General features: G+C 27.8%; 1 protein-coding gene across 2 annotated transcripts in view; it reads left to right on the top strand.

The window, feature by feature from the left end:
* Window positions 1–21,233, top strand: part of LOC122534497 — a 116,039-nt gene that overhangs the window by 71,034 nt on the left and 23,772 nt on the right. Inside the window, exon 3 of one of the 2 annotated variants that reach the window (XM_043665185.1) lies at window positions 3,354–3,977. The exons of the other annotated variant lie outside the window; for it this stretch is intronic. Coding sequence (XP_043521120.1) covers window positions 3,354–3,434 — 81 coding nt within the window. The 3' untranslated portion in view covers window positions 3,435–3,977. Of the gene's footprint in view, window positions 1–3,353; window positions 3,978–21,233 lie in introns of those variants that run through there. 2 annotated transcript variants of the gene reach the window in all.

Genomic DNA, 21,233 nt, shown 5'->3' with positions numbered 1-21,233 from the left:
AACACTAGATATCCAGTACCACTGATTGTCATATAATTCCATATCATAACAAAATTTCCATGTAAATTTCGCATTTCCATTTCAATTTTTTTCACACATAATTCTATCCATCAGTGCCAAATATTAAATTTTCTTTTATCTGAAAATGTTATATCCTAAAAAGAACTGCCCTTATTAATGTATTTTTTCGTAAATTTTAGTCTCTAATTTCTATCTACCGCATCAATATACAATATTTCTTGCAACACTCAACCGTGAAAATTATGTTCTTTTCTAAGAGATTTCGGCACAAGTGTTCATCAAGATGAACGTCTCTTCCAATTACATTTTTATGTGCAAATATTGCAATATGTGCATTATGTCCATTATGTCCATATGTGCAAATTTTGGAGCCGATGTGACTGGATTCTTTTTTATTTCACACATAATTATCTTTTCTTCGCAATATGTTGACTTTTTTAGGCGACTTTTATAAGTTTTATTTGCAAGGTTCCACTTTTTAATAATATAATGTATCGTCGATGAAAAATAGAAATAAATCGATTATTTTCTTGTAAGATTTTTCTTCTTGATGAAATTTTATTATTAATTTCTGTTCGCACTTTTTCGTTTCAGATTTTTTTAAAACTCATAATGTTTATACTTCAATAACTGTGAATAACTATAACAAGTGTATTAAGCGATGTCTTACCGTCAATTTAAATTCATTAATCCTAACGAATGTTAATTCATTGCATAAATTCGGTGTAAACACCGCTCATTCTTAAACGTTCAAATAACTTTATGATCCTCTTTTTACATCGTTGTAACGGATGTTCTTTAGCTTCTACAAATATCAAAATAAAATTTTATATGCATAATCTTGATACTTGTATCTTACTGTAGTTATTACATTACTTTGAAAAATCAAGCATAACGTATATTATTTTATTCAGTAACGAGAGTTCGAACACTTTCACACTGTATATATACTTCGTTATTGTATGTATGGCATCTGTTGGCCGAAAATATCAGATAAACAAAATCAGGTAACCTAATGATAGTAAGGAAACTACTCCCCTTGTCTTTGATAATCTCATTGACTTCTCATTTCTACATTACATGTAAATATAACAGACACGAATGTATCGTTAAAATGCACTTTTAGGCTAAATCTATGGTTTACAGAAAAATGTCGTATGTCACAATTTCGAAAAATCTAAATTTATGAATTAAATTGAATTGTAGAATATAGAATTTATATATCTGTCACAAAAAATGTATGAAAACAGACTTTATAGATTTAAAAAAATAATACAATTTAATCTAATCTCCAATACTTTATTCATATGCAGAATAATGCAAGTCAAACAATATGAAAAATGCGTTTACTCTCATTTCCTTTTTATTTTCTACTTCAAATTTTTACTAATATTATATATATATACTTATATTACATATATATATTTTGCGTAAAATAAAACGTCTTAAACTATATTTTATATTTTTATTTTATCAAAAATAACATTATAATGATCTATACATGACAACAAAGAAAAATAATATTATGAAAAATAAAGGAAATATAAAATATACATATAAAAAGAAAACAAAGAATAAAAAGAATTTATGTTAAGAACTTTAAATAATGATATTTCAAAAATAAATAAAAAATGCGATTTTTCGTTGTAACCACAGAACTGACAAAAGAAGTAGCACTTGTATAGTCCTGACCGTAGAAAAATTGCAAATTTTTTCTAGATAAACATTTCTCTAAAATTTCAAGATGACCTAGAAATCCAAGTTAATCAAGTTATTTTGACTCATTGATGTCCATTTGAAATTTGGCACTATTGTTTTTTGCAAAATGTCGTTGAAAAAGTCTTAGATGAAGAGCATTATTTATTTTTGAAAAGAGCCATATCCTTGTTTAAATTTGTACATATTTACTAAGAAGTGTCGTCATTGAATCACAGATTATGCGACTGTAATATTCGTTAAAAGCATTCTTTAGGCAATTCACACCAATTATTCGTTAGTCTCTAATATTGCATTATTAGACTAAATAAATATATGTGCAGGATGTCAAAAAATTATTTGCCATGGCTTTGGAAGGAAATTATCCCCGAATCATTCGAGATTTGTTTAAAAATTGAAGCGCAAAATTGATCTTGATATTCAAGACCAAATTTTTTTTAATCATATTACATACTGCTTATTACAAGGAAAACGTTGAATTGCGACCTATGGTTTTTTTGAAACTATTTATTGCTTATAATGAGCAAATAAAAAATGATGCAATATAAAAAATTTAACTTTGGCCTAATTTGTGGTCCAACTTTTTGAACAAATCTCAAATGATCCGAAAATATAGAGACTTCCCAAAGTCATGACAAATAATTTAAAACTGATGATTAGTTTTTGAATGTTATACATTGACAAAGTCAATGGGGTATTCTCGATGTATACAGTGATGTATCGGGTATTCTCTCTCTATTTGAATATAGCGAGCGTTAACGGGTTAATTAACAGAACTAAATACATATTTTTATTTCAGTAAGCATGTAACTCATTTTTTAACGAATTCGTGATAACGGTGTAGTTTCAAAATTATTTAAGGTTATTTATTATGATTCAAAGTTTTTTTCCATTAATCGTTTCTTGTCTCAATGTTAAAAAAATTCGATTTTAGATACAATAGAATAATTGACTTTCTTTCTCAAATAATTTTTTAAAAATTTATTTGCAAATATTTCTAATTCTTTCCTTAAAAACCACGAAATGTTCCTTTTGACACAAACTAAATTTTATTTGAAACGTTTTTTAGAATAACAAATAGTTTGAGAAATAATTACGTATAAATAAAAAAAAAAGAAAGATTAAAATGGAACATTCTGTATATGTGGGATTAGAAGAAGAAAATACTGATAAAACACGAATGAATAGCAAAAATCAAAAAATACATTTTGAATAAAATGGTTAACACGCAGTCACACCTTATTCTTTTCTGTTCATTTGCATTCTTGCACAAATCACATTGAATTCCTTCTCGCATGCACATATACACGCGCAAGTATATTGCACAACATGATTTATATGGATACATCTCCATCATCATATCCTACTTGTCCTGCTTGTCCTCAGGTTGTTCTTTATCACTTGAAAATGTGGTTTCATGAGTTCAGGATTTCATGAAATCTCTCGAGGTCTGTCCTGCTCATCAATTTTTCTAACTACATATATACAGCGGTCATCGTGCAGTACTTTGGTTACGTACGATCCGAAATATTTTAAGCCAGGTCAACTTTTTCCCCTCTGCGAGCCACACAAATCTGACTCTCGATGACTCGATTCCCCCTCTTTCTTTTTTCCAGGCGCTACACAAGCTCCACTCTCATTTAACTGACAATGAGCCTGCCACCACATATAGACTAGTTACTATGTATAATCGGTGAAACTAATACCTATGAAACGACTGTAAGAGCGACGCACAACAATCAAATTGAAGTGTACGGTGAGCCTCGTGTGATGTAGTGGGACTTATGCGTCATCCAGAAGAGAAAGAAACGACGGAGAAAAATAAGCATGGAAGGGGGGCTCTTCCTCTATGGTTCTCGAAGAGGCACACGAGCCACCTGGACAGGTCTGTTTTAGGCACAATTTCAAACGTTTCATTTGTGTTCTTTGTATAACAACTAGGTCATCCTCCTTAAAATCTATATATTTTTTCTTCTCTTTTCATCATTTTTTCGTTTCGGAGCTTCGCTATCGATTCTTTTGCTTATGCGCGTAACTTGTCACGCGCTTCTTCAAAGGCAATACATAGTAGCCGTTCCTGCCAAGAAATCTTTGATTCGTTGCCCATTCAGTCGAATTCCCGTCAAAAGTTCAGACGATGATACTCCGGTATATCGAGTTGGTACCTGATTTAAATATTGCTCGACGTATTTAAATCAGTTCTTGACGAAGTAAGCACGCGATTCTTTTACTCCATTTGTCCATTGGCTCTAACTAACTCCAATACTCTTGCAGTATTTCGCAAAATCGCGTAAGAGGGATGCAATCCCTCCATCACAAAATGATTCATTGTGGAATTCTGAAAATTAGAGCTTGCTTGCTCAAACAATCGATGACTTCAGCCGTAGTTGTCGATTTAATCGAATACAATCAAACAAATTTACTAACTATCCACAAGGACAAATACAGGATATCATGCGACTAACTAACTGGGAGAAAATTTTACATGTATAAATATATCGAAAAGAAAAAATAAAATGTTTTCCTTAAAGCCTACATTTTCGAGAAAATTGAATTTGAAAATTTATTGACTATACTTGAATTTGGTTAATTCCAGACAGGCTTGAATAATCGACACAAGGATATTCTACACGCAAAAATAAGTAAAAAATGTGAAATAAAATTTTTTCCTTCAAGGCGTTGTTCTCAAAAAAATAAACTTTCTTTTATTAAAAATCACCTTAAGTACATGTATGCTTGATAAATTTTCTCGAAAACGAAGGCTTTAATAAAAAAATTTTATTCCTGTCCTGACTACGACAATCGCTGGACATTTTGTATATGCCAAATGTAATTTTTTCTCGTAGAAAGCAAATGATCCACATAATGCAATGGACATTATCCTCTGTCGAGTGGATATAAGCATCTTTCTGGACAACCAATTTTTCCCTTAAAATATATGTATATGTAAAATAAAATATATAAATAATAAAATGCACTGTAAATCATTTTGTATCACTTTCTCTATGTTTGAGCACATAAAATCGAACCAGTAGTACTTCTTAACCAATTATTTAGTCTTTATCCGTAAACGAGCCAAATAACATACATTGCATACTCTCAGGAACCATAAACCACCGCTCACCATTCATTAATTTGTACAATAGATCGTTCTTTATCATATACTCTTCCGAATTATCAATTTGCTTGTAATTCATTGTCATTCATTTTACGTATTTTATAAATTATGCTATTATCTTTTTCATAATTGCAAGTAATGGATTTCTATTTAACGCATCTACGTGACATATATTAACATCCGATCGATGTTCAACTGTATAATTGAAATTTTCCAAAAATAATGCCCATAATCGCTATGCAGAAAGACTTTTTCTTTAACGTCATTACAAATGTTTGTCAAACAATTACAATTTTAAAAAGTATCCCTATTACAGTGAGGAGCATAACTGAACACATGATGATGAAAAATTATAGATACTTTTTAATTAACTGTTATAATTTCGTAAAAGAAAATCATATAAAAATCTACTTGGTCTCATTTTAAAATGTAAAGCTTCTACTTTGACTGCCCTAAATTCGTTTTTTCCAAAGATATTCTTATATCATGTAGCGGATGAGAAAATAAAAGTACTTTTATTCTCAAAAAATTGTAAAAATTCAAATATCTATAAAAAGATCAAAGAATTTGAAAATTGAAATTTTTTCTTCACAATGATCCCTTAAAATTTAGAACAAAACTTGTACAATTTTTTCGTAATTTTATTGAACTTTAAACATTAATGTTGGGATTTTTTGTATTTTTGTTATTTGACGCTAACGTTCAAAGTTTAATAAAATGATTAAAAAAAATTATACAGCAAGAAGTTGGTGTAAACGGAAACTTCAATCTTCAAGACTGTAATAGATTTAGTCATAAATAAAAATTTTTCAGTGTTTTTACATATAAATGAATTTTCACAATTTTTTTTAAAGAAAAGAACACTTTTTTATTTGCTACATATTAAAATATCTTGAAAAAAAAAACGAATTCAGGATACTGAAAATAGAAGCTTTGCGTTTTACAATGCGATTAAGTAGATTCCTATACGATCTTTTTTAACAAAGTTATAACAATTTAAAGTATTGATAATTTTTCATTTAAATTTATTCTAGTGCATACAGAGGATCACAATGGCCGTTTGCGAAACAAACATTTATTTGGACGGCTTTTGTGGCGATGAACGAAAATAGTATAAAATATTATAAATCTCCTGTTGTTCTGTCAGGACTATATGAATTTTTTTGCCGTTTGGCCTACGTAACTCTTTCCGTCTTCCAATGACACAAACACTAGAATTTTAGAAATTTTATACATGAGTTATTAGATACGATTATTTACTTCAACGATATTGTCTATCAATAGATTATGAGGATTTGATTAAAAAACGTTTTAGATACCGCGAATAAAGTGGTTTAGTAATTAAATAGATTAAATGTCAATTTTTACAAACATGTACATGGATTATGTAATAGAGAATGTATTATATATTTAACCTTCTGAACAGAAGACAAAAACTGTGAGATAATTTTTGAAGCCGATAAATATGCGATCTGAGGACAGTTTCGCTGGCCTCGCCAGCTATTTCGTATACTATAGATAATAGGGATCTATTTTTGATTCAATTTTCTATAATCTGCGCAAATTCTCACTGATTTGTTTTCCTCATGTGCAAACACAATCCGACTTCGAAGATTTAATAATTGCATCTCGTAATTTGTGAATTCACTTATTCGATTTCCTGTATAGATAAATCATGATAGATGGTAGATAGATCTTGTCATTTAAAGAAATATGCATATTAATTCCTGTTTTTTTTTTTTTTTTTTTTGTTCTTTTATTTGTATTCCCTAATCCATTTTTCTTTACAACCGTGAATTTTGAATTTTGGAATATGCGACAAGTCAATCTCATCAATTCGTTCAAAAATTTTCAAGACAGAATTTTCAATATCTTTTCACCGATATTCCCATATCACATATAGATATCGACTATTTTCTTAATAGTACTTAAGAATTATTATCTTATTAATAATAAGAAATATAGAATAGTCATAAAAAATCAGATACAACATGAAAAACAAATATATATCATATTCGCTTTCATCAATTTTAATTTTTATTTCAAACTTACTGAAAACAGAATTATCTGAATCTAATAGAATTAATTGAAAATTATAGATCTTACAACTTGTTAACAAAAGTGCACAAATTTTTATATACACTGCTGCTCTTATTAAAGACAAATCGCTACGTAAATTAATTAACACGCTTATCTTTCAAGTTCCTTATTTACACTCTGAATATTTTGCCGCGACGTGACATATCTTATACCCTTATCTTTGGTAGAATAATCATCAATTTTATGTTTTTTGTCACCGCAGTAATAGAATCACTTTCTCATCAGCACAGGAATTGCTGAATCCGATAATTCTCTCTTTACTTCAGTTTGATCGTTATTTTTCCTCGATTTATCCTCTATTTTTTTTTTTTTTTTTTTTTTCATACTTTCGCATTGCACCAATCAACTGCGTCCTTGAAATCTCTTGAAATATTCTTTGTACTATACAATATCATCTTGTTAATTTTTTCGTTTCTTATGCTGGGTTTACACTGAACAGAAATTAACAACTGTGTCGCATCCATACTGCTGACAAATATTTTTCGCCACAGCAGTGTAAATGCGGCATTATACTATCTATAATGTACTTAATTACAGTTGATGTTCCATATTTACCTGCGATGTAATATATATATATATTTATAGTATTCACATTCTCCTCTTTTATTCAGTTAATTAATTCTTGTACTATATGATTTTAAAAATTCTGCTCGTAGCAAACATTTCAATTCACTTCATGTACACACTGTTCGTAATTTATGTATCGTTTGGCTTTCAGTCCATATAACTTCACTATATCTCCAAAATCCTTTAGCCAGTATTGCATATTCTTGTTTCCATCTCTTGACAATTTCTTGACTCTTCCACATCTTTAAATGGACAGTTTCATTTATGGTCTACATGCTCTTCGTTCTTACTAGCATCATTATTTTTTCTTGATCATGTTACTCTCCTCAACATAGCAATAATAATAATGCTGCTTTCAATCTTTCAGTCAAATTGCCTTTATTATCCTCGTTTTCAATTTAAGCGATCTCAACTTTGCGATCGAAGCTTAGATATCTTGACTCTTTGCTACAGATCTACGCTGAGCAGAACTGTTCGCTAACAGAAACTGCATCACATCCATATTGCTGTTGGCGAGCAGCTCGTGATCAACTAGCAGTTTCGCTGGCAGTTCCAAGCTTGTTTCTTTGATATTTGCAGCCAAATACGTTTCGAATTCACGACCAAGCGAATGTTATTCGTTGTTACAAGCGAGCTCGCTGTTTTACCTAGTGGTTAAAATGTTCACACTGCTGTTCGCGAATTATTCGTTAACAGAGACATTAAATTTGAACTCTTCTGCAATTATTGTTTTCTCTTCATTACTAAAACGCACAGACTATTCCTCAAATGCTATTTTCACAAGGGAAAAACACACAATTTACACGATACTCTCTCTTAACACAAAACCTGTTAGTGTTACTTATCCAATCCGGAACGAGACAGCCCTTAAATTTTTAAGATCAGAACAAAAGAATAAAATGGCAAAAGTAAAAAAATATATTATAGATAAAATAATTAACAAAGAGAACGTCCGTTGTCTTTTTTTTTCCTTTTGAGCCATATTCTTTTCTTTGGCAAATCATGCCATCCAATTTCTTCGCACGCACGACCACACATTTGTGTGTGTGTGTGTGCGTGCGTGCGTGCGTGCGTGCGTGCGTGCGTGCGTGCGTGCGTGCGTGTGTGTGTGTGTGTGTGTTGTATACTTCGCACGCACGATTTACACGAAGATGCCTCCATTACTACATTATATTATATATATTGTATAGAACATTTAAAATTATTAAGATTATAATGAAACATGACTTCTATTATTATGTTATGACAATTTGAATCATAGATTTCAATCTGGAAATTTATGATTCTTTAGAATAATTGCATTACAACCATAATTAATACAATAATTAATTAATACAATAACAACCATATATGTAAGTTATTATGTATATATGTACTAATTATTAACGTCAATTACTCTACTATGATTTTACAGCATATTAGTACAAAGGAGCAAGCAATCTGTAAGATTCGGAATCTAAATTCCGTGGTGATGAAGGATTTGATCAATGTCGAATGACTACCCGCCTTTCATGAATTACACGATTATTCACAGGAGTTCTAACAAACAGTTAATTAGATTGCTTAGTCAGAGTACAAAAATCATGATAAGATTCACGAAGACACGTCACTTGTATCTCTTGCTCTTTGTCTTTATAAACTACCTGTAAAAATGTAAAAGCGTTATCATTTAGTCGCAAATTCTTATATATCCAACAATGATTGATAGTAAATAAAATAAACTTGTGTCTTCCGTAGAACCTAATAAGTTCATGTTTTCTCTCATTTCATATTTTCATTTATTTTTATTCTCAAAGATACTTTTCGTAAGTACTCAAGAAAAGTAATTGCGTTTCAATCATTTGTTTCTCAGGATTATGTTAAAAACTCTACAGTCTCCAATTTACTGTAACTTATTTGTAGAAATTCGTTTTGTTTTAATGAGGGACCGAGAAAGAGAAATCGTAAAATGGAGCAACCTCTTTTATTGGAACGTTTTAAAAAAGATTCGAAAGAAACGCACAAAGATAGAAAATTCGAAAATCTGTCAATTAATACATTCAATGCTAACTGAAATCTATATATTAACAAATAGCTTTCATATAATGTAATAAAATTTTCATATAATAAAATAAAATTTTTCAAAGATTTTTAATTCGCAATTTATATTTAAATCGATACTATAAATTTAATACAAAAATGTACAGTGAACATGTTAAATTTGTTATTTCTTTTCCCGATATTGAGTAAAAAAATTGATATTATTTTTATTATTTATTTATTTTGACGTGTTTGCATTTACAATTAGCGACCACGTGTATAAGTCAAACAATTACACAATCATATGTCAAGTTATACGAGATAGGATAAAATTTGAGTATTGTTCAGAAAAGAATCAGAGTTCTCCGCTTAAACTCTCAAAATTTAATATCAATCGGAAACTGATGCTTTTCAAAACTATAGCAAAAAATTCTATCCTACACTTTTAACTTATTTTTGCAAACTGTACTTATAATAAATTTTCAAACTCGATTTTCTCAAAAATGGAATCTAAAATTAAACAAAAAAATTTTATTGTTTTTCTTCGCCTTATTTTTCATGTAAAATTTTCCAATTTTACCATCGGGTCAAAAACATTTTGCATAATAATAACATTCTGAACAGCTTCACAAGATAAAAAGATCAAATTTAGTAATTTATTAAGAAATATGTTGATGTTCAATTACAAAGCACATCTGGCTGTATCAAATAATTTTAGTAACAGTAATCAGTAACCACTAATCCTCGTATATATCCTCATTTTGTATAAATTTTAATTTAAATAATGATTTGTTTATTGAATATATCTATCATTTGAATATATAATATATAACGTATATCACTGTATAAGTTTATTATAAATATAGTATGAATAATAATTTATTTATTAAATATAATAACGTTATTTTCAATTTTATATTTCTATAAAATATAAAAAAATTCTTATTGTCTAAACCACTTTGTGATACCTTTTTAATATTGAAACTGATCACCATAAGATGTTCATTATATTTAACTTTATAAATTAACGTATGTGTGATTGTTAACTAATTTATCAAGAAAATTTTCTGAATCCGCTTTGAATGTTGGATAATTTTTCCATTAGTTGATTAATATCTTTTAATTATAAGTTGGGGAAAAATATTAATCCAGAACGAGAGTTTTTAACAGATTTTAATATTGTAGAGACTCGTGTAGTTCAAATATAATTTTTCCATAGTCCATAGAATCATTAGAGAGAAAAAATATATTCGTTTTTTTAGACTATTTTTAGTTTTCTAAATTTTTTGAAATGATTCAATGTATGATTATTGATATTATTTGCAACTTACAATTAGTTATCTCATTTGGATCAATTAGTGCATATAATTCAACCATTACTAAAGCAATGGTGGTAAAATATTTATAGTATCCGTTCATTCTTGAATTTTAATCTAGGTCAATTTTTGGTCGGCATTATTATTTATGAAACCTAATCAATCAAAAATTACGCAAAAAAAGACTAAGGTTAAACATGGCTAAAAACTAAGGTTAAAACCTTGCTACTTCGAGATTTAAATTAAATTTAGTAAATTAATATTAATATAATATATAAAATATATAAATTAATATTATATGCAGTCCTAGCGTCAGTAGTACGTGGAGATGAGTGGAGGTGATTTTACATGAAAAAATAAATTAAAAATGAAGAATAAACTTTTTCGTTTGAGGCTTTGTTTTCGAGAAAATCAGCTTCAAAAGTTTATTCTTCGAGTATGCGTACGCTTTAATTGTCATAACTTCAAAATTTATGTTAATTGATATTTTTGGTAATAAAACTTGTTTTTTGCATAAGTGATTACGCCACCTCTGACACAAGAATTCATCCTGTTTTTGTAGAAATATTTAAAATTTCCCAAATCCTATTATCGTCTTGAAATTAGATTTTTGAATGCAACTGGTACTGAAAAACTAAATTCATTAATTAATAATTTAATAGAGAACTACTTGACATTTTATTGTACATATAATGCTACTCATGTTGTTTCTTCGTTACTTCTTATCATAATATTAAAATTAATTTCTATTATTTCTACTAATTCATTATTATTTTATTATTCCTTTATATTTCTACTTGTACTTATACTTTTTGTACATAGATCTATTTTAAGTTTTGAATAAGATAGTCTGCATTTTTTATATACCTTTAAGATGTTTCAAACACCATTAAGATTTCAAAAATCTTATGCAGAAAAGTGAATATTTGTAAAAAATTTAATTTCGGCTTGTTTTGAAGTATAATATTATAGGATTAATAAGGCTAAGTAATTCATCTGTTTGGTTTGTAACATGTTTCTATAAGGGATTTCTTCAATTTCTTTTTGAAAAGTTTCTAAGATGCTTTAATTTCGTCTAAATTCATGTTTTCACTATTTTTAATACCAATGATAATATTTGATGATGAGAATGGTTAAAAAATAGGGATGATATTAAAAATAGGAATGATTAAAAAAAGGGATGAATTTTATATTTCTATAAAATATAAAATTCATCCCTGTTAAAATTCATCCCTGTTATTCTATTTCCATAAATAGTGGAAATAATAGATGTTCAATAATAATTGACTGAACTCCAAACTTGACACCCGTATCAGTAATAATCACATGGCAATAGTTGTTAAATGCAAAATGTTTTTTTAATATTTTGTATTGAAATCAGTCTTCTACAAACATTATTTTCAAAACTCAGAAACTATTTAAACTTTTGTAATGTTTAGAAAGTATTCACAAAGTTTTGACAAGGTATCAAATATCAAATATCTCCATTAATAATACTGGTGTGATAAAAATGATTAAGGAATGATTTATTTTGGTTTAATATTATAATACAATGTTTTTCTTCCGATTTTTCTTCCAATCACTCAATCATAAATGAACTGCTCTTTTTGATATGTCCCCCTGCAAAACAGAATTTAATATGTATGTACATATGTAGCAATATCGGTTTAAGTATTATACATACTTCGGTTTTAATACATACAATGAGAATAAATATAAACATGTTTATCTTGACTACAATATTTGACTAATGTTTACTCTTTCAAGCACATTCTTCTTCAAAATACAAACATGTAAAAACAAATTTGCGAATCGGATTAATATGATTATTAAAATCGATTATTGAACTCGTTTTTTTAAGCTATAAAAATATATTAAACAAAAGTATAAGATTCCTTTTAAAAGGTTTTAAAATGTTTAAATCTCGAAAAATAATTAGAAAGAAAGAATTGTTCTGAGAGATATTTGATTATTCCCGATCAACAAGAAAGTTTTAGAGAATTTAGGAAAGATCTTGTATATAAAATTAATAAAAAACTTTTGATATAACATTGAATTCTGCTTATATAGACGATACTAGTCAATTATTTTCGCTATAGTAACACTACTTTGCCAACTCAAAACTTTGTCAATTGGCCAATGATGCTTCGATATTCTCATTATCTTTTTTAAATCCGATACTCGTAAGACTGAAAATAAATATACAGATTTAATGTCTTGTCTCTGTCATGTCTCTTAACTTACAATTAGCCAAGTGACAATAACGTGTATAAAAAAAAATTGTTCAGTATGATGATTTTGACAATATATTTCAAAGTCATTAAATTCTGTGAGGAGTCTTCTTTTCTAGACAACCAAAAACCAAATAAGCAGATTACCAAATTACTAAATTATATCAATATTCTAGAAATTTTGAAATTTATTTCCGAAAAATCAGGAAAAAAGTTATTGTAAGTTAGAAACAAAAAATTTATTTAAAAATTTGTAAAGATAAAAATACTGTTCTGAAACCTGATTTATACTAGCGGTTAAAAGCACAATCATAATCACATATGCGTAATCATAAGTCAACACACTCAAAGTCTAAAACATAGGAGGGCTCATCACTCTTATTGCGTGATTTAAAAACTGCAGCTCTTTGAGCCATAAAATTGGTTTTTAGGATAGTTATATTTTGATTGCTAATAAATTAATTCACAAAAAAAACTAAATGCTAACACTCAAAAGGTTAGCGGTGATATTAACAAAAGGTAGATCACAAATGATTGCTATATATATTTTTATAAATTAATTTATAAAAAAAACAACCCACACGCTAGCAGTCAAAGGTAAATCACAAATAGTCAGATCAAAGAACAAGCCTCGTCGTAACCTCTTTCATTTTTGTTCATTGAGAAAAAAACAATATCGTTTTCTACTTTAATGAAAATCGTGATAATTTTACATGAGAAGGATATTGCATTACGTGCAAAAAGACATATTCTAGACACATATTCACTATAGAATCGTCAAAAGAAGCAGAATTTTCTATTTTTTTCTTTTACTTAATGTTAATATTGAACAATCTTGCGCTCTGAATTTTGGTTTGGTTTGCGTTTCCGTTGGACATTCCTTTGAATATTTCAATTTAATGTTTACAAGATCAGGACTAAAAAGTATCATATAGATTAAGACAGTCGCTGACCCGCGAGCCTGTTATGTTTGTTGTCATCTAGAAACGGTTGGCATCAATTGTTTATCGATGCTTTAATTCTATCATTTTTAGATGATCTATAGCAGAGCAATTAAACGACTCGTCCTTTAAATCTAATTGGCTAGATCAAATTAGCCGGTTTTAATAAAAACAGACTCGTGGGCGACTGCCGGTACAAACGATTTAATTTTCAAGCAAAAACGGTTTAATTCTCAAGAAGAAACAGTTTAATTTTCACACGTAAAGAAACGGTTGAAATTTCAATCGAGAAAAAACGATTTAATTTTCAAGAGAAAACTGAGATTTCACGTCGTACAGAAACGGTCTAATTTTCAATAAATCTGAACCTCTAAAGTATTTCGCATTTCACGTTCGGTTGGACAAAACACGTTCATAGTCTAGTGCTGTGATATTAAACATTATTATTAAACCCAGAGCCAAACTCAACAGTACGATTAGTACAGCCACGAGTAAGCGCAACGTTAGAGAACACATACGTCGCTGTTGTCATAACATTTACCTTTTTGCAGTTTCTTCTCTATTCTAATACAGAATTTCATTTTATAAGATGAGTCAGAATTCGTTTAAAATTATAGTGTTCGTCATCCCTTGTTTCTTGTTGACTGTCGTTCTCAATTGACGACCGAGACAAATCGGGTGAAAAGTGCCGCTAGCAAACCGATTCCACAGTAAACATTTTCATTTGACTGAACGACAACTATGAATTTGAGATAATCTAACCGTATCATGACCGCTAATAAATGTTTTGCGATATTTTAAAACTTTAGTATCACTTTTTAAAACTTTAATAAATTTCTGGTTTAGATATACTAATTTCAATAATTTCATTTGTAAACGATTTTAGAACAAATATTAATGAAAAACTTTTTGAAGCACGATATATAAATGATAAAGTAAATCTTAATTACAGTCAACATATAATTAATATAATTAATATAATTAAAATATTATGAAAAATGAAAAGGAATACGAATTACTTAAGAGCAGAAAAATACACATTTTATTTTTGGAATTGATTGGTGATCGGAATTGAAAAGTATATAATGTATAAAGTATAATAAATATAATTAACAAAAAAAATTAATGCCTTTTCGATTTGGAATAAATAATGTTATTCTAGAAAGTTATATAATAGTGCTCTATATATATATATATATATAATGATGGCTAATTAATCATACTATATCTAAAATGTCGGCAGACATTACATTTGTATCATTTATAGTATACAACACGTAAATGTCTCCTCCAGTCCGATGCAATTGTACAAATTTTCTTCATAGCTTCTGTTAGATCTTCTAGGTGTTTCTAGATTGCAATTTTTTCTTTATGTTTTTTTTTATAAATACATACTTATTATTTCGTCAACTAGATAACTAGATTTTTTTGAATATCTTTTTATATTTTCTAATGTTCGGGTCATTTACAACTAACCTGAATACGGCGAACTGCAATGATTCTAATTTTACATGTGATTCTTGGTTGCCATTTCCTATAAATTTATGTTTGATTTGTAAATTTTTAATTCTTTTTCTGAACTAACAATAAGTTTTGAATTTCCATTCATTAGCTACTACATTTACTTTCTTTTGCATTCTATACTGTCACTTATTGCCTTAATATGATATAATATTTCCAAGTAAGTCTAATTGCAATTCCAAATATTTTACTTGCTCAGCTTGAGAGACGATTAGTTAGGTGTTTGATGTTTTTGTTTGTAAAATGTTAGCATTTAGTTTGGTGTTTGGTGTGTTTTGTTTGTAAAATGATTTGCTTTTATTTTTTTTATTCGCAATTTAGAATCTGTTATTCTTATCTCTTTTGCTACTTTTGGATTAGATTATCGTGTGGCCAGCAACATTATCTGGAAATCTTAGTACTTCGTCATTGTTATAATTCGGTACATTAATTGTGTAAAATATTACATAGAGTACATCTAAAAACTGGCTATGACTCAATTCCTAGAAAAGATAGAAGAAAATTGTAGAGAAAAGTTTTAGAAGAGCTCTATAATCGTGTGATGCGACTTTTTTACATCGGTACAGTTACATATACAGTTACATATGCAATTACATTTGATTTTTAAATGCAACCTTTTAAAATGATTTTTTATAACAATCGATTCCTCGTGTCATTTTAAATAAAATGATATTGGAATACAATCATGAAAAACTCATTACTTTTCGAGATTTATCTTTTTCTTCAGTTCTTAAAATAAATGTTCAAGTGTTTTTCAATTTCATTTTAAACATTTTCTTACGTTTTATGCTTTTCATTACATTGTTCAGTTCTTCAATACTCATATTTGTACAATCTCTTTTAATTCATTCTTTCATATCATCAATTGAAATAAAATGAATATGAGTATCCTGAATAAATATGATCACCTTTTGTTCTTTAAAAAGAAAAGATCAAGAAGGTTTGGATCAGGTGAGTGTAATAACGAGGGCGGAAAATTGTTTCAAACCATTTGTTTCTATAAGTTGATATCAAATAATTTTTTTGATGCGTACGTTATATAGTATACCATTTTGTTGATAATATTATAAATTGTTTTGCATTCTTAACCAAAGAATTTTATGTACCAACATAAGTAATACGAATTCTAAGAAATACATTTGATCTTGTATTGTTGATACTGAAAAAAAAGATAAGTATTTCAAAAAGTATTTAGTTTCTCGCCAATATATCCTAACACTTTTTCATTTAGAACAGTATAAGAAATCGATTCGTGCAAAAAATTATAGAGTTGCATTTAAAAAGCGAATGCACTTTGCAAAAATATGTACTTCTGCAAAATGTCGCACCACAAAGTTTGTTAAACCATATGTAACTTTCCTCTTTTTTTATTTTCAATAATTTTTTGTCATCTTCAACGACAACTGATTTATAGCCTCATTATGATCCAGTTATTAGGTACATCCTGTATGTACATTATTATAGGCTGGTATATTGCTATTGGTTGATATATCAGCTGTCTAAAATATATGAGAAATTCCTAGATTGAGTTTCTTGATTTCAGAATAAGTTTTATTTTTGCTGTGAAAATTCTATTGTTTAAATACGATATAAGTTGTGTGTTTGTTTTGGAAATTCAATTTCGGTCGTTTACAGCACCCTTTGTGCCATACTTTGTCAAATATCTTTTCTATATCTATAAATAGGATCATACAGTATTATTATACGTTACAGTATTATTATACTAATACGTTTAGTATTTTATTCACTAGTCTATCTAATAATTGGCTCAATAATAGAATGCTTACTTATTTCTAAAATCGAATTGATAATTCGGTATTAATTCTTCTGTTATAGATTTCAGTCTGTTATATATTATTTTTTTCTAAAATATTTAATGTTGGAGAAAGTGTCATTGGTCCAAAAGATGTTATTTCATACAGATCTTTACCTGATTTAAGCGAAATAATAATTTGGATTTGTTTCCATGAGAAAGAAAGATATTAGATCCTTATATACTGTTATATATATATATTATTAGCGTAATATTTTTGGCACTATTTTTATGTTTTTCGCAAATTTGTTAGATTTTCTTAATTGTATTTTGCCCAAGTGTTATTTAACTTTCTAATTGTTTCTAATTGATTTTATCACTTTTATTTATTTATTTTATTTGTAATCTGTCATAGAGAATAATTAGTATTTTCAGAGGTCCAGAAATTTAAAAATTCATTGTTTTTACGATCTTTTATGTTATTTGTAATCTTTGTTAACTTGTTCAGATGTTTTTTATTCTAAAGAATTCTATACTTTTGCCATTTTACCTATGCCTTTCTTTTTTTCTTTGATTTTGTTCAAGATATTTAAAGAAATTATTTTTATTTGCCTATTTGTTGATTGAATGTTGTAGTTATTTTTACTGCATTATGGCTATATACGAGTTTTGTTTTTTATTGCTTGATCAATGTATTTCTATGATTTGAGCAAAATATTGAAATTCTCTTCGAACATTTCCTAATTGGTAGTTTTATCAAATAACAAATTTTAATTGTTATGAAGTTTTGATTTGTTATTATATATTAATGTGTATTGCCGATCGAAGTTAAATTTAAGACCGGATGCTATTTTTAAATTTATTTTGAGTCTCTTTACAATTGTAAATCTAGTACATCTGAAATTTTACTAATGTCTGATGGCCAGTGAATTAAATACTAAGATTATTATTTCTAACATATGTTCTAAGTATTTTACCTCTAAGTAAGAGATAATTCTTGAATCTTACGATGAAGGTTTGGCATTATAATTTCCAGCTATTGTTACATGTATTAATATTATAGTATTTATTAATTTAAATATTAATTTGGAAAATTTCTGACAATTTTGTAATGTAATTGTGTGCTTAAATCATGCATAAATAGCTATTTAGAATGAGTTATGAATCATTTGTACTATAACAGTAGTAGCTTGAAAGTTATCCTGACTTATTAAATTTTTCTGGCTTATAGCTGGTATTTGCCGTTTTTAATCGCATTTAATTTTTTTTATTGCAGTGCCTCCGTCAGCTTTTCCCTTGGTATCGTAGAAAGTATAAAACAAAATATTTATATTTGCTAAAATCAGCAAAATATCAATGTTATTGTAATATAGGAATGTTCTAGTTTCCATGATCTTATGTTGAACCATTGGAATTCCAAAATGCGATATTTAGAAGTTTAATTTATGAGTTATAATGTTAGTGAGCAATTGTATCATAGTTGTGATTTATTGCGTTTAAGTAACCTAATTTGTTCAATTAATATTTTTATTGGCATTTGATGGAGTTTTTGGTGGATTATTTGAAGTCCTTGATCTTTGTAGAGTTGTAAATGTTAACGTCATGTATTAACGTGCATTGCAGCTTTGCGATTGTTGAGAAAGAGGAAAATTGCTTGGACAGACATAACTTCGATTACCAAGTTTATTTGAGTGATTGCTATTTGACGTAAGTTAATTATAAAATTATCTTCGCAGTTTCTACAATAATAAAATTTAGATTTTCATTTCTGCCACTGAAGAGAAAGAATCGATTGAGTAGTATAATTTGATCTTATATATATGAATGAAATGCTACTAACAATAAGTCAATAATGAATTTCTTTTTATGTTTGGTTCTTTTTAAATTAAACTTTTATTAACATATTTCCCTGATTAAAATGAAAGCAATTCCTACATACATTTTTTTATTACATTTCTACTAATGTGTTTGTGAAATAAAAGAAATAAACATGCTCTAAATTATATTGTACTTGGCTCTGTTTTAATCAGGAATGTCTCAGGAATTGTCTACATTAATCAAAGTCTACATTAATATGTTATATAATATAATTTGTAATTAAATTTATACATTTGTTGTATACATTATATACTGTTATAATTAGTTATTATTATATGCTATTATATTGTATAATCATATTTCGTCGAAAAATATCAATATAAAGGTACTTTTAATTTTGGCCTACTAAATCAACCAAATGGACAACTTTAGGTCAAGCGATAAAGATGAACTTAATGATGATGAATGATGATGAATATTTCAAGCTCACAATTGAAACTAACCAAAAAATTTCCCAATATATACTGTAGTGTTAAAATTAATTTGTAAAAAAAGAACGATTGTTAAATGTCTCTCTTCAAATATGGCTATTACATTAGAAATTCTTTAAACAATATCCATTATTTCTTATAAAGCAGAAAGAATTTTCTTCAAATTGTCAATAATAAAAAATAAATATAGAACTCTGCTCAAAAAATGATTGAATTTTGAATCATTCGACTGAAAATAATATAACTAGATTGTTAATATAATGAAATAAAATAAAAATTTGCATATACAAAAGTCAGAAGAAAAATATATTATAAATTAATGTGCTTATTTCACGTTCTTACAATTAATGCTTGTGTACGATTTTATTAGGTTTATTATTATTTTGCGTATACGCATTATGTAGAATTTTGCGATAAAGATCTTTCTAAATTATTTGCAATGATCTTGAAATGTTCATCAGCTTCAGATTCAAAAAAGGTTAAATTCACCACTGAATAAACTTACCAAAAGATATGAAAATGCAATAATTTTGAAGGATCGAACTCTTTTTTCAGATTTTATTATACAACTCTTTTGATACACTTTTTTGTTTCTGGAGACTCTACATTCATCGATCTTTGTATAAACTCACGTAATCACGTCCTCTTTCTTAATTGACTAAGCCAGAATGCGCAAAATCTTAAATTCATAAAATATACAAAATGGATTAGCTAAATGTGATCAGCCAAATTTCTGCTATTTTTTGTTCTATACAAAAAAACGTTTGAGAACTATTTTAAGAAACAAATGTAATGCTGGGAATATTTTTTTCAATAATCATTTATTCACGAGCTCTTAAGATCACTATTTATTTTGTTGTGTTTAAGCTACATTTATTTTTGGATATTTTTGTAGAATAAAACGAATTTAACGACTTATGACACTTAATGTACTTAATGTATGGTATGTACTTAATGTAATTAAAATTTCTTTCACGCGATATCACGAGTCACATTGATTCGCACATTCGAATGCATACATTCGTAAGCATTTATCAGAAAATATCTTTGGAATTTATTGATGTTTCAGCTATAGATGTTCAAAATGATGGACTGCAATGCATTGTTGGAATCATCTAAACATTATATAATTCGTGTGATGTTATAATATATGTATGTATGAATTAGTGTGCTATATATATAACATATATATTTACTTCTTGACAAACATATAAAAATAATATTTTATAATTTTGTCTGTTATTATGATATAATCATACGCTTTGTGTATGTATATATATATAAGGAAACTATACTAAATAGTGTGTCTGAGGTTTTCACATTAGCATCAAATAAACATACATTTTAGACATAAAAAATATATTTGTCTTATGATGGTCAAAACCAAACTGATAAGAATTTATAGTTTTCTTACACTGTCTTATTTCTTATTAATTAATTGTTTAAATTCATTGAATGGAAACGTGGCATGACATAAAGTATGGTGAGTTTAATTTTCCCGTGAGCTAACTTATTTCTGTGGAAACTTTTTTATTAAACAAGTTTCGCAGTAGACTGGGAAAAGCTGAGTAGATTTCTCCTAATTCTGCGACATCCAGTTTTCTAATTCTGATTTTAATAT

The sequence above is a fragment of the Frieseomelitta varia genome, unplaced genomic scaffold (assembly GCF_011392965.1).
Source record: "Frieseomelitta varia isolate USP_RPSP 00005682 unplaced genomic scaffold, Fvar_1.2 scaffold_602, whole genome shotgun sequence".
Classification (NCBI taxonomy): Eukaryota; Metazoa; Arthropoda; class Insecta; order Hymenoptera; family Apidae; genus Frieseomelitta; species Frieseomelitta varia.
Note: the sequence above shows the minus strand (reverse complement) of the source record. Positions and strands in the feature narration are given on the sequence as shown.